The following is a 26,719-nucleotide window of genomic DNA, read 5'->3' as shown; positions in this document are numbered from 1 at the left end:
TAACTGCTTTTCATGCCACAGCAAAATACAAGAGAAGGCAGGGCACTTCTCCAAGGCCTAAGAGTGAGGGAGTCCTTGTCTAGTTCCCCAAAAGGGAGAAAACAGGAGATAGATACTTTATAAGCAATGTCTTTGAAACCTTATTTTGAGTTTAGCTGAGTCCAGCAAAAAAAAGCTCATGGACACAAAAGTGCAGTTTGCAACAAAGGAAAAACATTGGAGAAATATGCAAAGTGATCTTGGTGTTGACAGATTGTATAAGAATATCTGCCGAGCTACAAAAACTAGATGTCTGGTTTGCACAAAAGTGTGAGAGAGAGTATATCTGATCCAGTCAGGGTAATACAATACCACCCTAAAAAAGGAGGAGAGATTAATATCAGTCTGAATATGTTCACACACTCCTATTTTTCACCTTTAATTTAAAAAAAAAATAAATAAATAAAGGTGGGGGGGGGCACGCCAAAGAATGACCGACCACTTCCTCTAAGGCATGGGTTACACTGGATATTAGTTTCTAGCACTTAACTATAATTTTACTCTCCAGAATCAGGCTCACCACAGCACACAATTTTAAAAGCCAAAACATGCATTGTAGGTAGGGAATGACAAAGATGCACAGTGATTTCAATAATCTACTTCAGTGGTTTTCAACCTTTTTTTGTTTGAGGATCCCTAAATAATTTTAAATGTAGGTGTAGGGCCTTTAGACATAGTCTGCGGACCCCCGCTGACCACAGGTTGAAAACCACTTATCTACTTTTAAACACATCGCTATAATAAAAAATAATCCTTTGCATTTAAACAGGGGCTTGACCCTAAGCTCACTGAAGTCAATGTCAAAGCTCCTATTCACTATAATAGTTCAAGATCAGGGCCATAATGCATTTTATCTGCAGAGAGCAAAGCACTTTACAGATGGGGATGCTATGGCACAGACTAGAGGAACGACTTGTCTAAATTCACACAGCAAGTCACTGGCAGATGCATAAATAGAACCAAGGTCTCCTAGTCCTAGACCATGTCCACTGGACTATATTGCTTCTGAACAACTTACAAGAAACACATACCCTTCCCCATAAATGCTGTCATTCTCCCTCCTTTCATTATGGACCTAATGAAGGATGTAACAGGCCAGTGCTCATGCATCTTTTTTTTAAAAGTCAAAAACCTCCAAATTTGTGCAGCGATATAAGTATGACTCTGACAGCTTACTTTTTACAGTAACTCTGGTTGACTGTCTATGGAAGGCAGTGTGGCCTAATAGCTAAAGCACTTGACCGACTAAGGAAACCTGGGTTCTATTCCCACTTGGGCCCTGGTCTGCTGGTGATCCAGGGCAAGCCATTTCACCAGTGTGTGCCGCAGTTTCTCCATTTGTCAAATGGGGATAATTATATTGACCTCCTCTGTAAAATATTTTGAGATATACTGATGCAAAGTGGTCTCTACCAGCGAGGTCCCTTTATTACTACATATAATTGCTTCCATGAAAGAGCTGCAGGAGAAAGAACTGTAAGACCTTCCATTCAGATTTTGTTCTTATTTTTAAAAGAATAAAAGGATATGTTCATAGATTCCAAGGCCAGAAGGAACCATTGTGATGATCTAGTCTGGATTCCTATACAACACAGGCCATAGAACTTCCCCAAAATAAGTCCTAGAACAGTTCTTGTAGAAAAACGTCCAATCTTGATATAAAAATTGTCAATGATGAATAATCCACCACAACCCTTGGTAAAGAGTTCCAATAATTAATTACCCTCACTGTTAAAAATGTACACCTTATTTCCACTCTTTCCATGTGAATTATATGCATGTAAGCAAGGTCTGAGTGTCTGAGTAAAGGGGGGCACATTATTTGCATGGGCTTGGTATCTGCATGAGTACAATTAAGTACTTAGCATAATTTACCTAGGTGTGGAGCATAATGGGAGATGGTTAGCAGGGCTGGGTTTGGGTTACAAACCACTTTTGTGTTAACTGCTGGGGTAATGAAATGTTGTCCTTCAATTGTATGAACAGATGTCAGCAAAACTGTGCTTAGTCTGTTATGATAGAACACTTCACCCCAAACTAGACAGAGCTCCACAAGGGTGGCAGGCCGATGTTCCAGCCTGGAAAAGTGGAGGTGGAGGAGTCTCCTATTGGGATTGCAGGGGCCAGCGAAAGGGCTGCCCCAGGCAGGGAGTGACTCTCACCTCCCATTGTTAAAAGGTAGACTTAATGACTCACCTTGGAGTCTTTTGTCTCTTGAAAGCAGGAACATTCTCTGTATGACAGCAGAAGGTTTACCTATGAGCTGAAATCACTAAGAGCTGAAATCACTAAGAGCTGAAATCATTAGGAGCTGAAATCACTGAGAGCTGAACTTTGCCTGACCACTAACAGAGCTGAGTGGGCAACAGGCAACTCTGGCGGAGGGGCCGGGCACAGTCGGTGCCAGCCCAAGGTGGTCGGCGGAGGGGCCGGGCACAGTCGGTGCCAGCCCAAGGCGGTCGGCGGTCGGCGGAGGGGCCGGGCACAGTCGGTGCCAGCCCAAGGCGGTCGGCGGAGGGGCCGGGCACAGTCGGTGCCAGCCCAAGGCGATCGGCGGAGGGGCCGGGCACAGTCGGTGCCAGCCCAAGGCGGCCAGCGGTTGGTGGAGGGGCCGGGCACAGTCGGTGCCAGCCCAAGGCGATCGGCGGAGGGGCCGGGCACAGTCGGTGCCAGCCCAGCCAGCAGTCGGTGGGAGATCGGCGTGGTCGTTGCCAGCGGTGGGGGACTCAGTGAGGCCCACAAGCGATAGGAGACAGCGGCAGTGGGGGCCTGGACAGGCCTGTGTTGAACCGTTGCAGCCGACGGGGCGGAGTCACACCTGAGAGGTGGATATTGCAACTACAACGGTCAGTACAGGGGCAAGAAGGAAGGGAGAGGCGAAGGACACGCCCTGTACTCTGGGATGGGTTTGGGCCCATTGAGTTCATAGGCGAAGGACACGCCCTGTACTCTGGGATGGGTTTGGGCCCATTGAGTTCATGAACTCTGTTCGCACTGTTTCCCAAACCAGTGCGGTGTTATCTCTGTTTTGCTATTAAAAGGTTTCTTTCCACACTTAGACTCTGTGCTTGCGAGAGGGGAAGTATTGCCCTTTGGAGGGCGCCCAGGGGATAGTGTGTGATTTCCCAGGTGACTGGGTGGGGGCTCGAGCCAGTTGGTGTTGCATCATTTACAGGGACCCCTATATATAGAACCCGGCCCTTGCTGCGGCCGACTGGGTCTGGCAGAAGGGTTACATGCATATAAATGTTAAATAAAAGTTATGCCACAGTCACCTCATTTGTACGTGCCAATAAAAAAAACCCAAGCACATGGAATGCAACATAGTTTGTAAGAAGTTTGTTCAGCTCCTTCTCTGCTTGTTCTTTGTCAAATAAGAAAGCCAAAGTTAAACAACACAAGTCATTTTTGTTACTATCACTATCTACCACATCAGTATCAGAGCCAAAATAATTTTCTTTTCCCCAAGTGCGCAAATGATCTGGGGATGGGGAGGGGGAGATTATTTTACGTTTGTCATAGTATTGTTTCAGTTATTTATCTTTCTGTATCTTCTGTATGTATTTGTTAATCGCAACTAAATATGAATGCCTGTTGTTTTGACCTCCTTTCTCACAAGATACTCCCTGCCTGACATCTTTTGTGCTCTAAAATGTCATCCCTCTGAGTTTTAGTGCTAAGTAAACTGCTAAAGCAAATGTGTGTGACTTTCATAGCAGGCTTCCAAACATTGTAGTTCCTCAATACCATCCTTTTCAAGTGACATTTAAAATGACTCTTGGTAGAACATAAACTCAAATTTTCCTTTGCAGGCCACTTTTAAATCCTAAAGCGTAATTTACATGGGCCCTTCTTTATCAGTCAGAAAGCTATATTATGAGGATCACACTGTTAGCAAAATATTGTACTTGGCTTCTTAAAAGTAAAACAGAACAAAATACAGTAGCACTCCAGAAACTGCAAGAAAACCAAAAAGCTCTTTCTTTCCTTCCCTCCCCTCCCTTTCATTTAAGCAACCACTCAGAAGAGCTAATTATGTTTAATTCTTTTTTATATGGTATAGCTAATAAGAATAATATACTAATTGCCATAGGACTATATTCATTATCAAATGCTCTCACATGACTCCCATTAAAGGCAATGGAAGCTGCATGAATAAATCTAAAGGCGTAATCTGGGCCATGGTGATTTTATTTATTTTGGTGTCCCTCCCAGGCTTTAGGCGTATACTTCACTCAGCTTCGGTTGCTACCAACCTTCCACTCCCTGGACAGCTTTCGCACTACCTGCATCCCACCTAACTAAAGCCATGAAATCTGAGGTGCACAGTAACAGTAGACCTATAGTAATCCAATTAGAAAATTGATTAAGCCTGGCCACTTAACTTGGCCACTTAATTAGAACAAATTCTGACATGTGTAGGTAACTCTTTCCTCTCCCTTGGTTCCAATCTGTATGCACACTTCCCCAGCATTTTGAAACAAGCACTCTTGTTAGCTAAGTTGTGTAACAATGTAGCTGGAACATTGGTTAAAATAGACTGAAATAGGTAGGGGAGATCTCACTGCATCAGCCCAGGAGGGGGAACTAACTAACTGCAAAGTGTTATATTCATCCAGACGGGGAGTCTGGCAGCATGCCCACCCACATCACTGACAAAGTGCAGGAGGCAGGGAGAGGGTGCAGGCAGAGTGGCCATGCAACGAGCCCTCTGCAACCCAGTGCACGAGAAAGGGCGTGGCCAGGGCATGGAGTTAACCTCTAACCATGTAATAAATCCAGATTGTAACTAGTAGACAGCTTGCAGAAACAAGAATGTTAGCAGAGAGGACCACGTGAAACTGAACAGTCCTTCTGTCTCAAAGCTTTCCTGCTATGTGACTGCACAAATAATCCAAAAGATAAATATGAGAGGACGTTTATTCATTTGGCACTGCAGGACAAATGCAAAATTACTAATGAAAATCCAACAGTCCCACCCCTGCAGGTCTAACTGGAAGAAAGATACAAAAAAAAATATGCCCCCTGGAAAAAGCCTTACTGCTCTGCTCAGGAAAATGAAACCCATTACACACAAGTGGGGCAAGTACTTTATTATGCTCATAGAATATACCTAACACAAATTCCCAATCTAAGGCCCCAATCCTGTATTAAGCTTCACTAGCACCCACTGCACCGACGCAGAGCTCCATTAACGTAAGTGAGACTGTGAACTGGCAAAGGGGAAGAGCAGAGCTCAGTACAGGATCTGCACTTAAAGAAGTAGATAACTCAGACTATGTTTACACTTCCCACCAAATTTGATGCAGCGTTACTTCACCTGGCGGAGGTGGATTAGTAGCGTCGACTTCCGGGTCAATTGAGTGGGTCTCCACTTTCGCTCAGTCAAGCCGGATAAATCGATCATGAATTTGCCGCCATCAGTGTAGACTATGTAGGCTAATTCCGGCTCACATTTCTAGGTCATCTACTAAAGTTTTGATACTAAATCTGCTCTGAATTAAGTATTCATTTTCTGCACATCAATAATACTTTGCATGATGCATCTAAATAATCTTTCTGTGGTTCTCCATTGTGCTTTGTATCTATTATTTGTAATGTTATCACCCTCACTGTACCACAGCAAAATATGTTGCACTCTATTTTCTCTCCTGACTGTATTATTGTTCATTTATTAAAACAAAATTTAAAAGGAGAGAGATTGCGTGCATGCAGAAACATAATATCAAAATAATTTTTGTTTTGAAAAAGGGATAACATCAAAACCATTAAACACAGCAATACAGCATTAGAGGCAAAATCATAATCACTACTGCTCTAGGAATTAGGTAAACAACACTGAGATATCAGTTTCAAGTTAGCAAATGAGCAAACCACAGCCCCTTGCGTATGTCAAGCTGGAAAAATATCATGGAGCCTTTGCCAATTATTTAACTGAAATTCGAGTGGGTGGTTGCTACCGACTGTATCAAACAAGCAAGGGTGGTATTTCTACGATTTGAAAAGGAGTGTATGAGCAAGACTCAATATTTCACTGAAGCCAGTGGTTCCCTCTCCTTTCTTGTCCCACCTCTAGCTCACGCCTGCCACACATAATGTGCTGTTGCTGATCAGAAGAACTAGCCTCTAGGCCTAATTCTGAGAGTGTAAGGTCTGAGGCCTTGGTTTTGGTTAAGCTTAGGCCTTGTTCTTGGGCTAAGCAGTAGCAGCCACATCAGGAGAGACAGCAGCCATAAGCTAAAATAAGCTAAGCAGGTGGTCACATCTTCACATTCCTGAAATTACTTCAAAACAATGTAATATCAGGCTGTTAAGAAGGTGCTACTGTGCTAATAGTAACTATCCCGACCAGATAAAGAAACAGATCTTAATATGCTTAAAGAAAACTTTTTTTTGCTAGCATTCTGTCTGGAAAGGAATCATTTATCAACAGCTGTGGTTGTAAAATCTACACTTCTTATTGTTTTGTCTTTATGGTACCCAATTTTCTATTGTTTATCTGAAAGATTTTTGTCTGGTTCTTTGATTGTTTCTGTCTGTCACATAACTAAGTGTGCAGTATTTAAATCAGTTAAAGTGGTGGAATATGGTTGGTTAAAGGACTGTATCGTAATGGGCTAGGATTGGTGTTTCGTAGCACTTTAGTTTAAAATGATTGGTTAAGGTACGGCTAAGCAGGACCCAAGTTTCACTATAATAACTGGGGTCTAAGAGGGAGACCAGCTAGAAGAAGAAAGGAGAACAAGAAGAAGAAGAAGGAAAGACTTGAAAGAAGAAGAAGGAGGAGGAACCTAACTCCAGGACACAGCTGAAGAAGATCAGAGCTGCCAGCCTCAACACCCTGCCAACCACACTGTGCAGAAGCTGTAGTCCCCAGATGATCTAATCCTGATTGGCCGCCAGGAGAAACATGTCTAATTTATTGGGAGTGGTGAGCATTGTATGCTTAGCGTGTGTATTCTGTTTTGATAATTGTTAATAAATAGAGAATATGGATATTGCCGTTTAAGGCTCCTTCACTGGTAAAAGGTCCTGCAAACCTGCAGAGAATTACACCTGGAGCCCTACGAATTGGGAAAGGGTGGGTACTTCAATTAACCAGGTAACACCCGCAGCCCTACAGACTGGGAACGGGTGACCCTGAGCCCTAGAGTGTGAATTGGGTAAGGGTAGGTACCTTTCCCCCAGAGCCCTACAGATTGGGAAAGGGTGGCGATGCCTGAACAGGTGTATGCCTTGAGCCCTACAGACTGGGGTAAAGGTGGGGTGTCCTAGTGTGTGGGTAACAAAAGACAGTGAGGAGCATTAGGCCCTTTGCACTTATCTTTTGCCTCTATCAGGTCAATTGCCTCTGATGTTCATGTCCAAAAGTGCTGCACAATACAGGCCTGATCCCGCAAACATTTACTCCTGGCAGTAGCCTTATTTAGGCAAATAGTCTCACATGTTGAACTAGGGGGCAGATAATTTACTAACCCATTTAATTATGTCAGATACTCTCCCCCTATGAAAGGTACCTATCCCTCCCTGCACACTCTTCTCAGTTGCTCCCAAGAGAAGCATCTATGATGCAGCCCCTGCAGACTACGGCTGCCACTGTGCCCAGACATCATGAAAGCAGTGCAAAACTATAGGTAGGGAGTACTTTCTCCTTCCTGCCCCCTGTGTGGTTGCATAAGAGTTGAGCACATATCTAGCCTACCCTTTGGTTTACTTTCCTGACCTATAAAAAGAACGGTCATGAATCAATAACAAGCTCTAGTACAAGAATAGCCAATAGCTCACAGAGCTGACTGAACCATCGCCAGGTGTAGAACAACATTCAAATCAGGATACACACATCTGCCCATGCAGTCCACACATCCCAGCAGAGTGGCAGATCATTATGTCTTCTTCTGCGTATTTCCTCATCCTGCAACTCCAAGGCTTTAATGGTTTATAAAAGCTCAAATTCTTGTGTCTATCATGTGGTTAATTAAAAAGGGTTTTTATTTCTATGGGAGATGAATGAGCTCTTTGTTGGCCATTTTCATAGGACTCTAAAGGACCTTGGATTTATCTTGCCCTAGTTTTCAAAATGTAACTGACCCAGAATAAATAAAGATATCCAAAAACTAATAAAGCACTTCCTACATTCCTGGCAGAATCAGTGCCCAAATTTACCTAGCCAGGAAATGGAGCTGATGAGACAAACATGCATCTGACAATATGAGATCACCTGAAAAACCCTCAGATTTTCTCTTGCTTTTTAAAGTCAGTCTTTAAAGAATAACTTTTGGGGAGAACAATAATAAATTAATCTGTTACATACAGTAATTGATTATAAAGAACAACTGTTGGGACACTCATCGGTATGTCCTGAAATGGATAATCACAGCCATTACTTAATAGGCTAATCAGTAAAGGCTAGATTGTCAGCATGCAATCTAGCACATAGTAAGGGGCAATGCAGTGTTGAACGGATCCAGGAATCTTGCAAAGGAAAAAGTGAGAGTTCAGGAGTTGCAGTCTCCCGGCTGGAGTGGCCACATTCTGGGAGGGCGCTAGGAAGTCTGGAATATGGGCTGTTGGACTAGGGCCTGCATACTGCAATACAGACTCTAGAGCCCAGATTGTGACCTAGGCGAGGCTTCAACAATTCCTAACCTGGGGTTACAAATGTAGACACTCAAATACTAGGTTAACTAACCCAGAGTCTGCTAACTCGAGTTCTATTAGCCCTGGACTTCCACTGCAGTGTAGACATAGCCTCAAATACTGGTGTAATTACACCACCAGGCCCGTAGAAAGGAGAAATATAAGTTATGCCCCCTTCCCACCTTCTCCCATTCTTTCCTGCACAACTGCATGAAGGTGGGAGGTAGCAGCACTGCAGGGCCAACTTTTCCCTGCATACAGGAAGTGGTGGTACAGGGGACTAGCACAAGACGGCCATGATTTGGTCCTGAGTGCTTGTCAAAACAGTCTGATACAGTGAATATACTGACCGGGTTTTGCATTAGCAGGATCTCTGAGGTATCACAACCAATGAAGTATTTGGTACTGCGTGATTTTTTAGAGATACTGCTTTTCAACAGTTAAACAGCAATTACGTTATTTTAAAATAATTGAACCAACCCTGAAATTTCATTTACTTCTATTTCATTACCATTCTCATTTGGACTGGAAGATTACCTCTAGCTTAGCCTTGCCCATCCCCCTCCTTTTCACCATTCCAGTCAGCAGCCAGTGCTGAGTAAGTCCCTGCACCTTTAGAAAAATAATTACACATTTGCCTATGGGTGGAAATTCAAAGCAGAGCTTTCTATTTATTCCATTTCCGTCCCGCAATTAATGCAGTTTCATTCACTCCTAATAGGAAGGCAGGAAAAGAAGTCTCCAGAGTTGATGCTACATTCCAGCAGTATAGTGTTATGTCACCAATCTGTATACTTTCAACAAGTTTTATGAGCTGGTCCAAAGCCAAATTAAGTCAACAGAAGTCTTTCTATTGATTTCAATAGGCTTTGGATCAGGCCCTATATGTTCAAAGTGCTGCACAGATATTAATCAATTGACTATCACATCACCCTTCTGTGCAGCAATGAGAGCCCCTGATCCCAAACCACCTTCTGACTCCCCATTCCCAGAAATTGAAAGTAAATTCTCTAGCCCACAGACACCTTCACCAGCTCAAGAAGCCTCATTATGCTGAGCTTTGTCATCCTTAGGTCTCTATCTATCTATCTATCTAGATATCTAAGGTACTTTTATGTCCCCTATTACCATGGTATCTGAAAACCTGTCTTTACTGTATTTATCTTCACAGCATCTGTATGCAGTAGGGCAGTGCTATTATCCGCACTGAACAGAGGCACAGAGAGACTAGAGTAACTTGCCCAGGGTCACATAGGACATCTCTCCTGGAGCAGGAAATCTCCTGCATCCCAAGTTAGCACCCTAATCACTGACCATCCTTCCTCTTCTTTGGGGGTGAGGGTTTTTATTTTACTCATTTTCATTGTTGAGTTTTGGCTCTTATAATACCAGGTAACTTCTTAGACCAATTGTTTTTCTATGTTTACTTGAAAAGCTAAAGAAAAATACCCATAAAAACTTTTTTAGCCCATCTCATTCACTGTTTGCATCCTAAGCCCAAACAACAACAAACCACATGCTGTTGCTGTGCGCAATCAAGAAGTGAACTGCAGACAGGATACTGGGATTTACAGCAGACACCATAAACAGGATGTAAATTTCACTATAATTCCCCTGATAGGAACTTTTCCATTTTTAAAAGTGACTCCTGAAAAACCGGAATCAGCATTCTTTAATGAACTCTTTCCTATTGTAGCTAAACCCCGTAATCCCTACATGTAATAAAACAGCAATCTGCATAGACCAGGGATTAAGTTAGAACACAGAGAATTCCCATCTAGGAATTCGTAGTTTGAGCTATTTATGGAATACCAAAAGTGCCTGAGGGGTACTTACTCATGCAAGTAAAATAAAGGAGATACAGGTAAGCAACAGGCTATTTTGGAAAGGCACATGTAATCTAATATAAAATGCAGGGGAAAAAAACTATCCATTTAATGCTATTTGTGGGATTTCAAGTACACAGAATAGCTAGGTATGCTCTATTCTTTCTTCTTAATCATTCAGGGACTACTAAACACATTTGAATTAAATTAAATCATTGTAGTACGTTAAATTATTAAATGCACCTGAAATAGTTTTTTGCTCTCATCCTCTTATGTTATCATACTTTTGGGTACAGTCAAACATTAATAAACACATGTCAATAAATAAAGCCAACAACTGAGCACCTACACTGCTAATGAACTGTTGAAAGGCTACATACTTACATTTGTATTTAGCTCCAAAATCTGACAGTCTGAAGACATGCTTTTTTTAACCCTCTCATCCTCCCTATACTATTTGTGTAGTGCAATTTTGGGGTCACACTGATGTTCTGACACCTAATATGAAGCAACCTAATAGAAAATTATAGATTACTTCCATTTATGCAAATCTGCCACCACCAGTCAACTCTACAAATAAAATAATTTATTGTAACCTGTACACTCCACTGGCAGCACACCATCATTTTAATCCTTTTCTATACTCTATGAAAAATACAGAACAGCTTATAGTTGGAGAACTCAACAGTGTATTTCATATTCAAAGATACCGTCTTTATTTTTATTAACAGCAGAGTCACAAGGTTAAGTTGCCTTCAAATGGGTTAAAAAGGGGAATTACGCTCCAGCGCTGATGTTCATATTGGCTTAGTAAGCACGGAAAGTAAATTCTGTATCCTGCCTAGGCTTGTTCGGCAGATGCTCACACCTACCACCCCCCTGTGCATCCAGGCTTTCCTGCCAGGAAAGTAATATGTAAAAAGGTGAGCTGGGGAAGGGAGCAGGTGTGTCCTTAGGGAAATGAACTTACCAGCTCATCCTACCCTGCACTAAAGAAATGAACAAAATCTCCTGCTGCAAATAGAGAAGAGCCTCTATTCGGCTCCATATACCAGCCAAGCTGCCATATCTCACTGCTCTCCTCCACCACACACACCTCTGTCTTCACACCCTCCCTTCATTTCAAGATAGCTTCTGTTTTATGCCAGGGCTCCTTCACCCAGTAGCTCCCAAACCTTCTACCATCGGACCATGCTTTTATCAAAGAAAACGAGCCCAGGCCGCCGCCACCACCCCCTCCCCGCCCCCACGTACGAGACACAACATTTGCATATAATAGTGTATCAGCCTTTTGTGGCATACCTGGGTATTAAAGGGCACTGAGCTATGTGCCGTTGCTGTGGCACAGCTCAGCGAGAAGGAGGGGCTGGTTTCTGTGCCCACAACTTGTCCAAAGGAGGAAAAAGTGACCCAAACAGAAACCAGAGAGCAGCCTGTGAGTTTCTCCATGGGACCAGGATTCCAGCAGAACCACTGCTAGGAGAGCGCGGGCACCCTCCCTGCCAACTGGAATATTGCATCCTCCCTCATTGGCATCACACTGGTTGGGCATCTACAATGGGGGGTGAGGGGTCAGCAGAGGAGAGACAGTCCCTGCTCTCAGTGGAGTGGCACCTGCTGCCCAGGAACAGTCGTGGCAGGCAAACATCTGCTCAGTCCTTGCAGCTGTGCTGAGTGCACGCGAAGAAGGAAACACAGAAATCTAACAGAAAATCCCTCAGGCAGCCATCTCTTATTTATGAGAGTGTAAATAAACAAGCAAAGCAAGAGTTTTAGGTCCCACCGAGACACCGTGCAGGAGGCTAGGTCCCACGGTTTGATACCGTCTGGTTTAGGCACCATGCATAAATACAATACAAGCAATATCCCTTTAACTAATGCATCATGTATTGGGCATGATCTCCAATACACAATGCCCAGGCAAGACCAGCTCCTTTCTTTATTAAACACTTCCTACTTGAATGGCAGATATTGTAAGCATACACCCAATACAACGGGTCTTGTTCCAGACTTGACTGCAGCCCCTTTAGGTGGCTATGCAGAGCCACCACACATTAAGAGCAGTCTCAGAGGTTGTTCTAAGTTTTGCTGCGTGCCACATCAGACCCTGGCACCACGGAGAATACTGGAGGTATTGCCAAATCTTGTGATTTTACTGTGAATCTCTCAAGAGTTTGTGTTTTTCTTAAAACCGCAGCGGCTGGAGTCATGTATTACATTCAAATCTCATCTTTCATTTAAAAAAAAAAGTTTCTAGCCCTCTCATGGTTGTGGAGTAAAGCTTGAAAACATGACCTTCTAAAGACTTAAAACCAGAGGGCACATATATGATTTTTTTTTTTTAAATCTCATGATTTTGGGGCCTAATTTGTGATTTTTGAATACTTGAGATTAGCAATGCTGGGTGTAAGGTCACCTTTGCCCCTTCCTCCCTACTTCCTATGTTGTACCTAGAATCTGACCCAACATTTTCAAGCATTATTAAACTTAATTTATATCTTCTTAAACTATTTAACTACAAAGAGTGAATCACTATGAACCAAATTACATTTCTTCCTTTTACCTATAGTTTTCTTTTACCAGGTCTTTTCTGCTGTGGTCAGAGATGACAATTTTAGCTGAAGTTGCCACACCTTGAACAATTTTCCTTCCTAAAAGTTCAGTAGCTGTACAGTGAATGCAGAATGCTGATATTAATTTTAAAATGTCTGTATAATAATCTTGATAGTAATAGAATGTGACCACTTGTCAATTTTAATATTCATGACATTTTTGTAGCTCTGCATGCTGTGTATCACAGAGTTCTCCTAAAACACATGAAAACTTTCACTCAGTGGAGCTACACTGATTGACACCAGCTGATTATTATTGATTTGCATTGAAGCAGTATCTAGGAATCCCAGTCATGGACCAAGATCATATTGTACTAGGCACTGTGCAAATACAAAACAAAAAGATGGTTCCTGCCCCAATCAGTTTACAATCTAAAATTAATTTCTCTTCTAATCTATTAATATAGAAGAGCCAAATCCTCAATTTAGAATGGTTAAATATTCTTTATACTCTATTAAGACTATTGCTTGTGATAGACCTTGCCCTTATAACAAACAGATTAGACCAATGCTGTGATGTCCTTGGATGCCTTCCAGGTAAAGTAATGTACTGTCTCCTAAATATACTATCAAGGCTAGTCACCCAAACTACATGCCTAGTCGGGCTTTTTCCCCAATACTCAAAGATGCACACTAGTTTCCTTTTAAACTGCATTATACAAAACTGAACATAAATCATACTGTTAAGAATCAAGATTTTCAAAAATAACATCCTAAAGATAGACTTCTAAATCCATATTTAAGCACCTAAATAAGTGATCTGATTTTCAGAAAGAATTGAGCATTCACTCTCTGAAAATGAGCCCTTTCTAAGGAGTCTCAAGATGAGCACCCAAAAACTGACAAACACAAAATCTCTAGCCACTTTGAATATTTTGCCTCTAGAAGCTTAACTTGAGGCTTCTATTTCTGAAAAATCTTAGCTTTAGTGTTTGCTCTTGAATTTCCCTATCATCAGTTACTGAGGATCTACAAATTTCAGGCTAGTGATTTCTGTCTATTGTCTTAAGAAATATGTCTTTAGTGTATATTTTCTAAATGTGTATTTCTAATTGTGTAATTCAGCCCCAAAGGTTCTATCAGGGTCTTACATCTTAATCTGCTGATGTATTTATATTTTTATTATTTTTTATACTCACTAAAACAATCATTTTTATGTCATTTGTAAAGGCCTCTGAGATGTCTTAGGCTTGGTCTACACTACAAAGTTGAGCCAACATAGCTATATCAGCTAGGAGTGCGAAAAATTCACACCCCCTATGTAACAGTTATGCTGGCAGAAGCTCCACTGTAGATGCAACTAAACTGATGGAAGAGTGTTTCTGCTGGCATAGCTAACCTGGTTCAGGGAGATGCTGTTATTATGTCAGCAGAACTCCTTCTGTTGCCATACACTGCATCTACACTCGGGGCTATGCTGGCACACCTATGCCAACATAGGCTCTGTAGTGTAGACGTGCTCTCATGTGAGAGCGAAGCACGAGGCGTATGCTAACAACAGGAGTTCTGACAACACAATTAGGACCAGTTGTGTTGCCATTTCAACAGAGCTGAGGCACCCAAATTACTTCACCACGAAGATAATATATAAACTCTTGAAATTTTAATAAATGGGGCTCTTAAGGTATGTCTACACTGCAATTAAAACCCCACAGCAGCCCCGTGACAGCAGGCTCGGGGTCTGTTTAGTAGCCGTGTAGATGTCTGGGCTTGGACTGGAGCCTGGGCTCTAGGACCCTGCGAGGTGAGAGGGTCCCAGAACTCAGGTTGCAGCCTGAGCTGGAATGACTACACCACAACTAAACAGCCCTACAGCCTAAGCCCCGAGATCCCAAGTTAGCTGGCATGTGACAGCCATAGGTGTCTAACTGCAGTGTAGACACACCCTTAGTCTCTGGACTATTGGGCTTTGCATGCTACATTCCTTCAGAATTGTGGCCAGTTAAGATAAAAATTTAATTTCAATTTGTTCAAAAATAACATGAATATTATTTCAAAGCAAAATCCTTATCTATGATCCTTTGTGAGAGTAACACTATCTCCTGCCTCAAAGCTAGAACTTACTTTTATGATTCTACTTCATGCTTAACACACATCTCAGTGTTTACCTAGGGCAAAATTCTCTCTTTGGATGCACATGGGCATTTCCCACTGACTTTGATGGGAGCTGCAAATGTGCATCTGATGGCAAAATGGGGATCCACCTTGCGTGAATTTTTAGAGTAGCCTTTGGCCACTGGAAGTTTTCTGCTTGCCCTTCTGGCTGTATTGAAGTGTAATGAAGTCAAGTGCAAAAGGAAAAGATATCAGTTAGAAAGAAGTTTAGCTTTAGATCATTGTAAATACTAATCAATCACAATCCATAGTTCAAGAAACAACATCTGTGCAGATAAGGATCACAGAATACACTTGGAAGACTCTTTTTCTGCACCAGCTTCATCTGTCTTCAATGTTTTCCCTCAGATAGGTCAGAAAGTAACTTCAACACAAGTGACCCCACTGGAAAATGCCTTTACAGAGGGTGATGCAGCCCATCTCCCTCTAGAACAGACAATCTCTGAGCATATTGAAAAAGCAGTTTAATAATGGACTTGAGCCTGAAATCAAGGTCAATTTATGCATGCAGAAAGACTGTAGGATTGGCTAATCAAGGAAAAAGAACTACAGTGTACCAAAAACATTCAAACAAAACTCTCTACTAATGTACAACACAAGTGCTGCTATTTCAAAGATACATTCTAAAACTTATCCACAGAGGCAAATTTAGGGGAAAATAAAACCTTCTCAGCCCTGCACACTCCAACACATGGTTGAGGAACTTCTAGCTTTATCATTTTTAGAGCCCAATTCTGTCTCCTTTACTCAAATTGACCAGCACCTTATTACCCAAGTAGTCCCATTGAGATAAGGGGAACTGCTTGATTTATAAGGTGCTACTCAGTGTGAGTGAGGGTAGAAGAATCTGGCCTTTAATAAGCTTGTATGGAAGCTAGACAGATTTCATGCTCATTCAGGCCCAGAAACATATATCCAGAGAGGACGGAGACAAGAAACAAGAAGAAAAGGCAAAAAGACAAGAAACAAGAAGAAAAGGCATGACAATTTAATGCTTTTCACTAATAGCACATAAAAATTAAGTAAGCAAAGGCATGTTTTAATTTGCAGAAATATATAATAAATTATAGGAATTGCATAACTCTTTAATAGTTCCCTTGACAATTGTTAACAGTGACATGTGTTCAGCTAAGGAAAACAAAGGAAACTGTGAACAAATCTGTACCAAAAAAGGCAATGGTTCTGTAAATACCATGAAGAAAAGTTCAGTACTGTTGTGTTTCGCTTCACAACTGAAAAACCTCTGGTGAGATTTTTTTAAAGAAGTCTGTATACAGCACAGAAATGGACTAGATCTGATACTATTTTTATATCTTTAAAGTTACATGAAACTTGCATAAAATTTACCTTGCAGTGAAATATGAAGATCATCTATTTCGGTGGAAAATTGCTCCTCAACTACTGGAGATGATTTCTTAGATGCCATATTAAACTCCATAAAGACTGTATCATTCCCACATTATTTCATCAGCCAAACTGAAAGGAAAAAAGCAAAAGAAAAGTTGAGAGATCAGCACCTCTCTGTTTTCATTAAGAACTGCTTATATGCTGTTGTCTAGCAGGAGACTTCCCCCCCCCCCCCTCCTAAGGTGTTTCCTTAGCTTATGTAGAACAAATGACTACGCCTACTTTTTGAATCATAAAGTTATTGTCCTTTGGCCCTATTCATGCTATTTCTAACGGCTGGCTGAACTCCAGAACTCAAATCATGGATTCAATGCATCTTGTCAAGACAAGGAACGAACTGCAATTAGAAAGATTCAAAACACTGTAGCTTTCTTGTAGGAAGTCAGGTTGACAAAGGCTCATGTACCTTCTGTACATTTGTCACTGACTAACCCAAAAGGTTTTCTTTAAATCTTTATACTTTACAGACTTCTTTTCCTGCTCGGTAATAGTTAGACCAGATTGAAAACAATAGTAGCTGAGCCTGCAAAGATTACACAATTAAAGTGTAACAAAAAAGATGATGGTTGACGTAACAGAACAATCATTCTTGCTGTTCCTATCTGTATCTTAGTTACCTCTCTTCCCCCACAAAGTCTATTTCTTACAAAGGAGTTTTATTTCCTAGCCCTTGTTTTTTCCCCTCCTTTGGATGCCTCCCTTATCTCTAATGCAGTCTCAGAGAACAATATGCAGTATCTGTTTTTAAAAACATAGTGTTATGTATGTAACTGTAGTAACTACATTGTTTAATTTGACAGTGGGAGAAAAACTGGCCTCCCAAATATTGACTGATATTTTTATCACACAAAGTTAAAAAATTAAATAAAGCCAAATAGGTCTGACCTTAAACAAAACTGTTATACAGAAACAGTACATTTTCAGCACCAAGTATAAAGTGTGGCATGCAGAACTCTTATTAATATTTAGTGGCATGTATCTAAACTCCTGACCATTGCACTTAAAATTTACACCTCCTTTCTGTGTTTATTTGGTTCAATCAAAGGTTCAAACAAAGGCTAACATTTAAGTCTGTGAAACACTGAAAAAAAGTTCTGCCTTTCTTTTCTATATAATCTTAAAAGAATGTTCAATTAAAAAGAAAGTTTGGGCCAAGTTTAGAGTTTTCCTTTTAAGGGTGAACAGCAAACCTCCCAGCGAGAGGATATGTGCAGATTTAATACCAAAAAGCCCAAACCTGTTCATCTTACTCATATGACATTGAAATCAATGTGCTTGTGAATATGTTGAGTAGGATTTGGCCCTGAAGTTCTACAGTGATCATTTTCCCAATGCATTCAAAAGAGGAAAGGTGTTTATGGAAGTCTCAACAAAAATCAAGACTGATTCTAAAAGTTAAAGAGGAAGTGTGGTGCAATGGATAGCACGCTGTCCGGGGAGCAAGGTAACCTAGGTTCTATTCCCGGCTGTCTCTCTGACCTACAGCAAATCACATTACTGCTCTGTGCCTCAGTTTCCTCTCCTAGTCTTTATCTGTCTTTTCTATTTAGACTATAAAAACTTAAGGCCCGAACTGGTTCTGACTATGTGCTCCCTGATCTCAGTTAGTGTCTCTAGGTGCTACAATAGTACACAAATGAAAAGCAATAATAATTTCAACCAATCCATACTGCATTTGGATTTATTACATATCCAAAATGAAAACCAAGTGCAATAGTCACCTCACAAATTTAGGACTAGATTGCGACCTCCTTGCTCACACGGAGTAGCATCTGACGCCCAAAGTTGTACCTTTGACTTCTTTGGGACTTCACTCAAAGTAAGGTATTATTTAGTGTGAGTAACTGTATCATATCTAACCTTTAAAAGTCTACTGCACTCAGCATGTTGATAAGATTGATTGTTATTGCTTTCATATTCTTATTAAATATTTCCTTTTTTATTTTACATTTACCCTTTTATCGGGTAACTATCTGACAATTATGTGTAGCTAAACAAATTTCTTACAACAGAATATATTAATGGGTAATTATGAAAAAAACTATGTTTTAAAAAATTAAAAGCTTTTGAACAGCAATGTGCCATTTCAGTATGGATAGAAACCTCAGTTAAAGGAATTACCTTTGCCTTTTCATCTCTCTTGAGAGTTTAGGAAAACACGTAAGCACATGCTTATGTAAGTATTGCCAACCCCACGTGTGCTAAAAAACATGAGTCAAACCCAGAAAAATCGTGAGACTTGCTTCAAGATCATGAGATTTTATCATGAGAGGTAGCAACATTGCTTTAAGTCTCAAATCTCCTGTGAGACTTAAGTACATGCTTAACTTCAATAGAGACCCCAAATAGGGTTGCTTTCCTGAAGAGGGGCCTTTATGACTACATTCTGGAATCAGAAGAAAGGAGAGTTGGAGCTTTCAGCGCTTTAAGTATATAATTTGGATCACTGCACTTTGTGAATTTGTGTTTTTATTTACTCCACATACAGTCGTGATATTTAATTTTAATGAAAATAGGAAGCTACCAATTGTAGAGTCCATATGATTTATAGCAGAACTGATGCTATTTTCAGCAGAATCCGTGTAGTTATGTTGTGAGTACAAATTAATTTATCAGTTTAATAATATGCACATTTGCAATAATTACACAGGTTATCTGCGTAAGCAATGTGCACACTGACTGAGTCCTCCTTCTATGGGACCCAATCCTGAAAAATCCTGAGCTCACGCATTGGCGCTCAGGGATGCACCCCTAAAGAGCAAAAGTGAAATAAGGGCCAGAAACCCATGAAGCCAAGCTACGGCTTGCTGGGGATGGGTGGAGAGTGGATGACAAAGCCACTGAGTCACAGCTATATTGGTTTTCTCCTTGGTGGATTTGTGCTCCCAACATGCCTGTTCCCCCCGCCTCCATGCTGCAGAGCCAAGATCCACAGGAGAGCTCTTCCCCACGTGGATTAGACTGTGGTATAATCCAGAATTCAGGGTTTCTACTGCATTTGTTCCTAACGTGCAAGTTTGTGGCCTCAGGATTAGCACCATAGCTCTTAAATAACTAGAAAATAATACTGGCTCAAGTGAGCCTGAGAACTTTCTGTTGCTGGTCAGCATCTTTGGTCTGTTAAAATTTGGATGTATTGTTTGAGCCTGATATTTCCATACCTGTAAGTATGTTTCACTTTTTCATATGCTACATGCAGATTTCCGAATATGGGCCTGATGTGGATTCTAAAATTATTGGGATAATGGGAGTAAATGACCCAACTCCTAAAAACTTAAGGCTTGTCTACACAGGGAAATTTACAAGCATAACTATACCATTAAAATTATATTGCCAATAAATGTCCTCATCTAGACTAGTCCTAATTTGATTAGAACTCATACACAGAAGATTATATTGCAAAGTTGTTGGTAATATTGTTACTCTTTGCTTGTTTATTCACAGGCAAATATTTCTATGGTGCTCATCTTATACAACTGATATGTAGTGGCTGACAAATTAGTTCGGCTGAACACTTTATGTTGATGTTGTAATAGGAATTACAGTCATTTCTACTGTGGAGCCTCCAATTGCTTGTTCTTTTTCTTCTCTTCTCAGCAATGCCACTGATTATTCATGACCCACCCAGGAATTCTGAAAGTATTTCCCTCTGCAGAGGCCTCTGCATATAAACTAAAGCCTGATCCTAGCAACAGATTATTATTAATCATGAGTCCAGTTGGAGCAGATGTCACAGATAAAAACCGCTGATTTTTGTCTTTAGTGTTTTTTCATCGTAGAGTTCTATTTACTTCCTAATAATTAACAGAGATCTTGTGTTTTTTGCATACATTAGAATAGAATCAGTAATATCTGCATCTATAATGAGTTTTGAGTTTTTCTAGTTGCTAGTAAACTTGTTTAAGACTATTTTCCCAGTATTCTATCATAATCTTCTCAATGGGAAATTTTCAGAGTCATTGTCATGCCATTCTATATGACTGAGAGAATTCCCACAGACAACACAACAGTTAAGGTCCTATAGGTATTTACATTTTCATCCCAGTTCTGATGGGTTGATACCTCTTTTGTTTTAAAGTAATTTACACACTGCTGAAATCTGACCTGCAGGTTTCTACCTCAACATTTTATTTACCATTTTTAAATAGGTATACTTACATTAAAATTAGCAGGGGGTTAGGTTTCTTTACATGCACTTCTCCGAAACCCTTGCAACAAGACACCCTCACAGGGTGGGCTGCTGCTCCAGACTGAACATAAAAGTAGTTAATTTCCAGATTAAAATGTTTGGAATGTATCTAGGGGTTTCTGGGGGGATGCTGCCCTTCCAGTTCTACAGCACCCAACTGGAACACTTCTGCATCCTAAATACACAACTCCCTTTCCCCAAATGATATTGAGCCAGTTCCTCAGCTGGTGCAAATCAGCTAGTTCCACTAAGGTCAACAGAAATATGCTGATTTATACCAGCTGAGGTTCTGATCCATTATATCCTTGACTGTCTTAATTTTCCATAAGAAATAAAACATGTCACTACATTCATGATTCAATAAGCAAGAATTCATCTTGTTCCAGGAAAGTTAAAGGTATGATTTAAATGCATTAAAGCAGGTTAGTTCTGAGTACCACAGTACCCATATTTTCCTAAGAGAAGTAACTGCTTCTGTTTAGGACTCCAGCCACCACAAAGTTGGTAGGGAGGAGGGCCATGATTGTGTCCCTGCTCCACACAAATCCCTGCAGCAGAGGAGAGTGTATCAGGCTCCCCATTAAAGCGTGCTCCACATGCTAGTTGGGGAGCGCTGGACCATCTGGGGCAACTTTATATCTTCTTTAACATAAGGTAGTGCTTGCCGTAGGCTGGGTGGTGGAAGAAGTGAACAGGGAAAAGCTTAGACATTCTGAACAGTTCGGCTCAGGCACAGTCAAGAATCAGCTGGGCTCTAATTAGGGTGACCAGATGGCAAATGTGAAAAATCGGAACTTTTTTTTTTTCAGAGGGTGATCCAGGGGGAGGAAGGGAGGGGAAAGATATTGCATATACAAGACAAAGCCCCTAATATCAAGATGGTCCCGATAATATCAGGACATCTGGATACCCTAGCTCTAATTATAGCTTTAACGCTGCACCCCATATTCACATGAGCAATTATTATTTATGAGAATAGTCCCACTGAAGGTTACTTGCATGGGTAAGGATTACTAACAGGAGTACGGGTTACAGGATTGGACCATCTATGATTACTTTATTTATGACAACCAGTCACAGTACATTCTTTCTTACCCAGCAGCTTCCCACCAATCTATTTATAATCCTGGCAAGATTCCTAGTAAAACATATGGTTATACAAAAGCTAGGTCACTTTTTAAGGCTGACAAATGTTACTTCTTTGTTTTTGGATTATATACCAATAATAATTCCTATTGCACAAGCACAATTGATCCTTTCATTATATTTATCAAATTAACAATGTTTACTTAAAAAAGTCTGTCTTTCCCAGTAGTCCTTTTTGTTAAAACATATTATCACCAATTTCGGCAGTATAATTATGTACTTTAAATTGTGCTAATGCTGCACTTTTAAAGCATGTAGCTGTTTTTCCTAAACATACTGAACTTTCACATAATATATGTTCATTTTCTTTAAGGCTGCACACAGTCTCTTATTTAAATGACTGTAATCATTCAGGTTATCGCTAGCTGCTGAGATTTTCAGTCTTGATTTTTTAGAGAGATTGTGAAATTTAATTATTTGATATCAATACATTAGACCAAATTTTGCCCAAAAACGCATGAACACAGCTCCTAAATAAATCAATCTGAATCTGTGCATGCATCCAAGGGCAGAATTTGGCCACCAGAGAAATCTGTGTTCTATTTAGCTGGGTTCTATTTTTAGAGCTAGAGTTTAACTCAGATTTATTTGCTCATGACTGAATGGAGCATATATAATAGTTTGATAAACCTGAATTTTCAATTAACCTGCAATTACCCTCTTTCTGTTATCCTGTCTCATTATTAAAGAACACAAAATGGTCAGAGTGACTGTAACAATCAATGCAGTAACTCAAAAAAGAGATTGATGCTGAGAGATGACTCAAAAGGTTAAGGGTCCGACCCATGAGGGCGAATTAGAGTGCCAGAAGTCTAGGGAACTGGGGCAAAATGTTGGCCCCACTGAAGTCAGTTTGGATTTTGGCTGGGATTTCACCTCTGGAAACTATCATTCACAGCTACAGGCCCTACACTATACATATGCATTATGCTGAAGCCTCTGGATATATTTAAAAAGCGATCCCGTTTCCTAGCCCACCTCACTGATGCCCTCTCGAGCAGCACATAAAAAGCCAGAATGGAGATACTTTCCCTAGTACATAGCAGGTCCAAAGGCTCCCTTGAATAGCCATTCTGCCAGTGGCCCTTCCCACTTCATGGCATAATGCAGCCACAATGCAGGACCATCCCATTAAATAAAACATTCATGAAGGGCTGAGGAGAATGATTACCTCATTAAAACAATTAAAAACACAGATTGGTGTAAAATCAGTGCTGGTCAGCTGAGAAAAGTGGGACATTCCAGGCAGTTCAATTTTATCCTACCCCTTATATCACGCGCCCAGAAATAAAAATAGATGTGTCCTTAACGTACAGCTACATGAGCAACTCTTTTTACCCCCTCCTTAGTGTTGTAAACCTGCCTCATTTGTCAACATTCAGAAAGGAAGATGTGGAGGACCATAATGATGACATTAACTCTCACTTGGCAGCTTGACAAACCAGGATAAACAGGAATATCCAGCCTATTTTGATCAAGTTTATTTCAATAAATTGCTCTTATATTTAGAAAGATTTATATTCTGTCTTCGGGATTACCATTTAAATTCCTTGTTTATTATCTTAACAGAGACCCAGGGGCCTGACTCTCATTTACACCAAAGCCATTTGATACCACTGATGGTGTAAAGGGCATTTAAAGCGGAAGAAAATGATCATCACTCCCACTGTACACTGTCAGAGTGCTGTAAAAAGGCATAAAAATGTGTATGAGAATCAGGCACACGGTCAAAGTTGCCTTGAAAATTATACAGATTTTTCTCTCTCACAGCATTCCTGACTCCTGGTTTTTTATGATAAAGGGAGCAGTCAAATAGTTAAAATTCAGATTATTCTGCTGGTGTGAACCAACACTAACCAGGGCACTGTGTTTCCCTCTAAGATCACAGATCTGTTCTTGGAAAGATATATCCTTCTGAATGTCAGTAACCTGTTAGTAAAATCAAGAGAGACAAGCAGTGTGAGGTGGTACTGAATAGACTGGTGTGAATTCATAAACCAAATCCGGGGATTGTCTCTGGGACCTGAGCCTGTTCTTGTAGATAGCAAGATTATTTGTAAATTGCACCATACTGTTGTCTGGTAAGAACAGAGCAGACAAAACTATCAGGGGTGACAGGGAAGGGAAAGGATGCACAATGACATGCATAAACCAAAACAGAGCAGAGCAGAGAGGTCTCATGTTAGGCCTATCTGCCTTGTCAATATTCCTTTAAAGATCAAGGATTGTTTAAGACTGATTAACACAGAGAGAGAGAGAGATTAAACAGAAAAGAGGCATCACACTCCAGAGAGCAGGAGAACACAGGAGAAAAATTTGGAGAGCAAAACTCAAAATAAACTTGCTGAAATATGATAGGAAAATTAAACTTTAACAGTAGTGACAATTAAAGCTGGACGGACAGACCTGGATTCATCCTTTTATTCCCAGATTGTGTCCAGTTCAGGCTACAGCAGTGTAAACTTCCACCCACCATCATACATCAACTCCGACCTGGAAGGATTACCTCTAAAAATCACTTAGTTTTCACTCCAATCCATTTTTTTTCTGATGAGAATTCCACCAAGAGTGACAGTTAGGGCCTTATTTTCAAAGCTTCTGTTGTGTACAGTTTGCATATAGACAGACCATCATTTTCACGCATACAATCTGCATGATCAAATGTTTGAGAATTCTGCACACAAATGATGACCTTAGTGCTAATTGTGAGGGCGCACTCTATGATGTGAGAAAATCTGCGTTTCCACAACTTATCTAGGTAGATTTTCCCCACCAAGTCCTTCAGCACTGTGAAACAAAGCACTTTTGTTTAGATAACTGATTAAGACAAAGTAAAACAATGTATCTTGTCTCTATCTGTCTCTGCTTTCAAGAAACTCCTTGCTTTTTTCTCTCTTCTTTCTTTCTTTTTTTTTTTTTTTTTTTTTTTTTTTTTTTTAAACTTTAATTCACAGAACAGTTTCAAGCCAACAGAATAACTTTTTGGTAAAATGGAAGCCACACCAGGCGCTTTTGGCAACCAAATTAAGAAGACCAAAAATTAACCAGTCAGTCCAACTGCATACAGGAAACCTAAGAGAAAGAATTTCATGCTGTAATAGAGCTGTTATGACAAATTATTATACACAGAACACTACCTTAATAGAATAATAAGGTTACAAAAACTAGCACTTAAAATATAGGAAATTCCAGAATTAAGGTTGCCTGTGCAACCTTAAATTACCCCCTTTCTGCATATGCATTCTGATACAGTCTTTAGTTATATGATCACATGCAATAAGCCTTAACTCTGATATGTCCTAACTTTTGAGTGTTTGACTTTGCAACCTTAATGTTCTTTTAATGTATTTTTTGCATGTCATTTCCTAGGTTTGTAGAAAAGCAAACTGAAAAAAACAAAATTCTACCATGTGCAATCATACTGACCATCACATGGGTCATCAGAAAGTTTGGAACCTTTAAATCCACAGCACAGATCTCTGCCACTTGAGTTAATGGAGTAACTGATAGCAATATTAGATTGTCATCCTCTATACAGACCAGCCATTAGAGAGGGGTGAGACACACTGATTGACAATGGGTTTCACAGCTTTTTGCTACCTGCAGAGAGCTGCTGAGACTCAGGAATTCTGGATTCATTTCCCGGTTCTGTAGAGGAGTGTTCTTTCATGGACACAGATCCAACTGCTCCTGTTCCCTGTCATTATTCATCCCAGCCTCAATCCTCATTCCATTTCCAGGCTCTTTGCCCAGCCAATACCAACCAGGCTTCTCATCCAAGCATGTCTTCCCTCCCCTGGGTTCCTCATCTCAGTCTGCCCCCAGGCTCCTTGTGCATCCAGTCCTAGTCTTCCCCATTCCCAGCTCCCAGTTTTCCCTCCCTGCTCCTTATGCCAATCTACTCCCTCTTCCCCTATCCAGCTGTTGTCCCCATTGCATTTCAGTCAGGCTGCTTCCTCCTCCTTCTCCACACTGCCTATTCAACAGCAGGGCTAGCACTGAAAGTACAAGAGAGAGAGGCTCCCCCTTCTCATTTCCTGTACCTGCCTGCAGCAGCTAGGAACAACAATAGCAGGGAAAATATCCTGCTCAACTGGCTGCAGCCCTGGGCTCGTGCATGCCCAGTGCAGACAGATCCTTTGGAAAATGTAGCTGTCAAACTCCAAGAACTCTCTGTGAAGCATGTGCAAATGGAGATTTTTCAAAGATTTATAACCTGGCCAAATTTGGACATTTTTTCAGGAGGCAACAAAAGGCTGACACCAGCTAAATTTCAAGTCCCTTCTCTAAATCACAGAGATGCAAGAGCTGCTCAATGAAACAGTTATCAGAACTTTTTTAACAGAGACAAAACAAGATATTTTCCCCTAATCTCATTCTGCAAGATGACTGTACCTTTTTTGCTGAAACAGTCCAGAAAAACATCAGCCTGAATCAGTCACCAAGCATGGAAAATTTCTGCCCAAGAATTTCAGTGTAGCAAAGTTGTAAGCAACTAAAAACAGGGCAACCTTAAGTACAGGTAATGCTACCAGCTATACCTATAATTAGTATTATAGAATGGTATGGACACCCCAACAGAGATCATGGCCCCACTGAGCTAAGCAACATACACACAAAGACTTAGAACACGTCTACACTAGAAACTCAAATCAACCTATGTTAGGTTGACTTACAACCAACGCAATAATTACTGCAGTGATTCATGTCCACACCACCCTCCTTCTGTTGGTGGTGCACGTCCTCAC

At 40.7% G+C, this 26,719-nt stretch overlaps 1 protein-coding gene across 2 annotated transcripts in view; it reads right to left on the bottom strand.

Annotated features, from left to right (window-relative positions):
* Window positions 1-26,719, bottom strand: part of SYNE2 (spectrin repeat containing nuclear envelope protein 2) — a 275,575-nt gene that overhangs the window by 235,037 nt on the left and 13,819 nt on the right. Inside the window, exons 1-2 of one of the 2 annotated variants that reach the window (XM_067554923.1) lie at window positions 25,572-25,667; window positions 16,577-16,705 (exon numbers count right to left, since the gene is read on the bottom strand). In XM_067554923.1, the coding sequence (XP_067411024.1) occupies window positions 16,577-16,667 (91 nt within the window). In that variant the 5' untranslated portion in view covers window positions 16,668-16,705; window positions 25,572-25,667. Of the gene's footprint in view, window positions 1-16,576; window positions 16,706-25,571; window positions 25,668-26,719 lie in introns of those variants that run through there. The other variant, XM_067554922.1, reaches the window with a different exon arrangement.

This window comes from Emydura macquarii, unplaced genomic scaffold, assembly GCF_026122565.2.
Source record: "Emydura macquarii macquarii isolate MOO-44397 ecotype Brisbane River unplaced genomic scaffold, CSIRO-AGI_Emac_v2 contig_1551, whole genome shotgun sequence".
NCBI lineage: Eukaryota > Metazoa > Chordata > Testudines > Chelidae > Emydura > Emydura macquarii.
The sequence above is the reverse complement of the archived record's forward strand: the minus strand, read 5'-3'. Positions and strand labels throughout refer to the sequence as shown.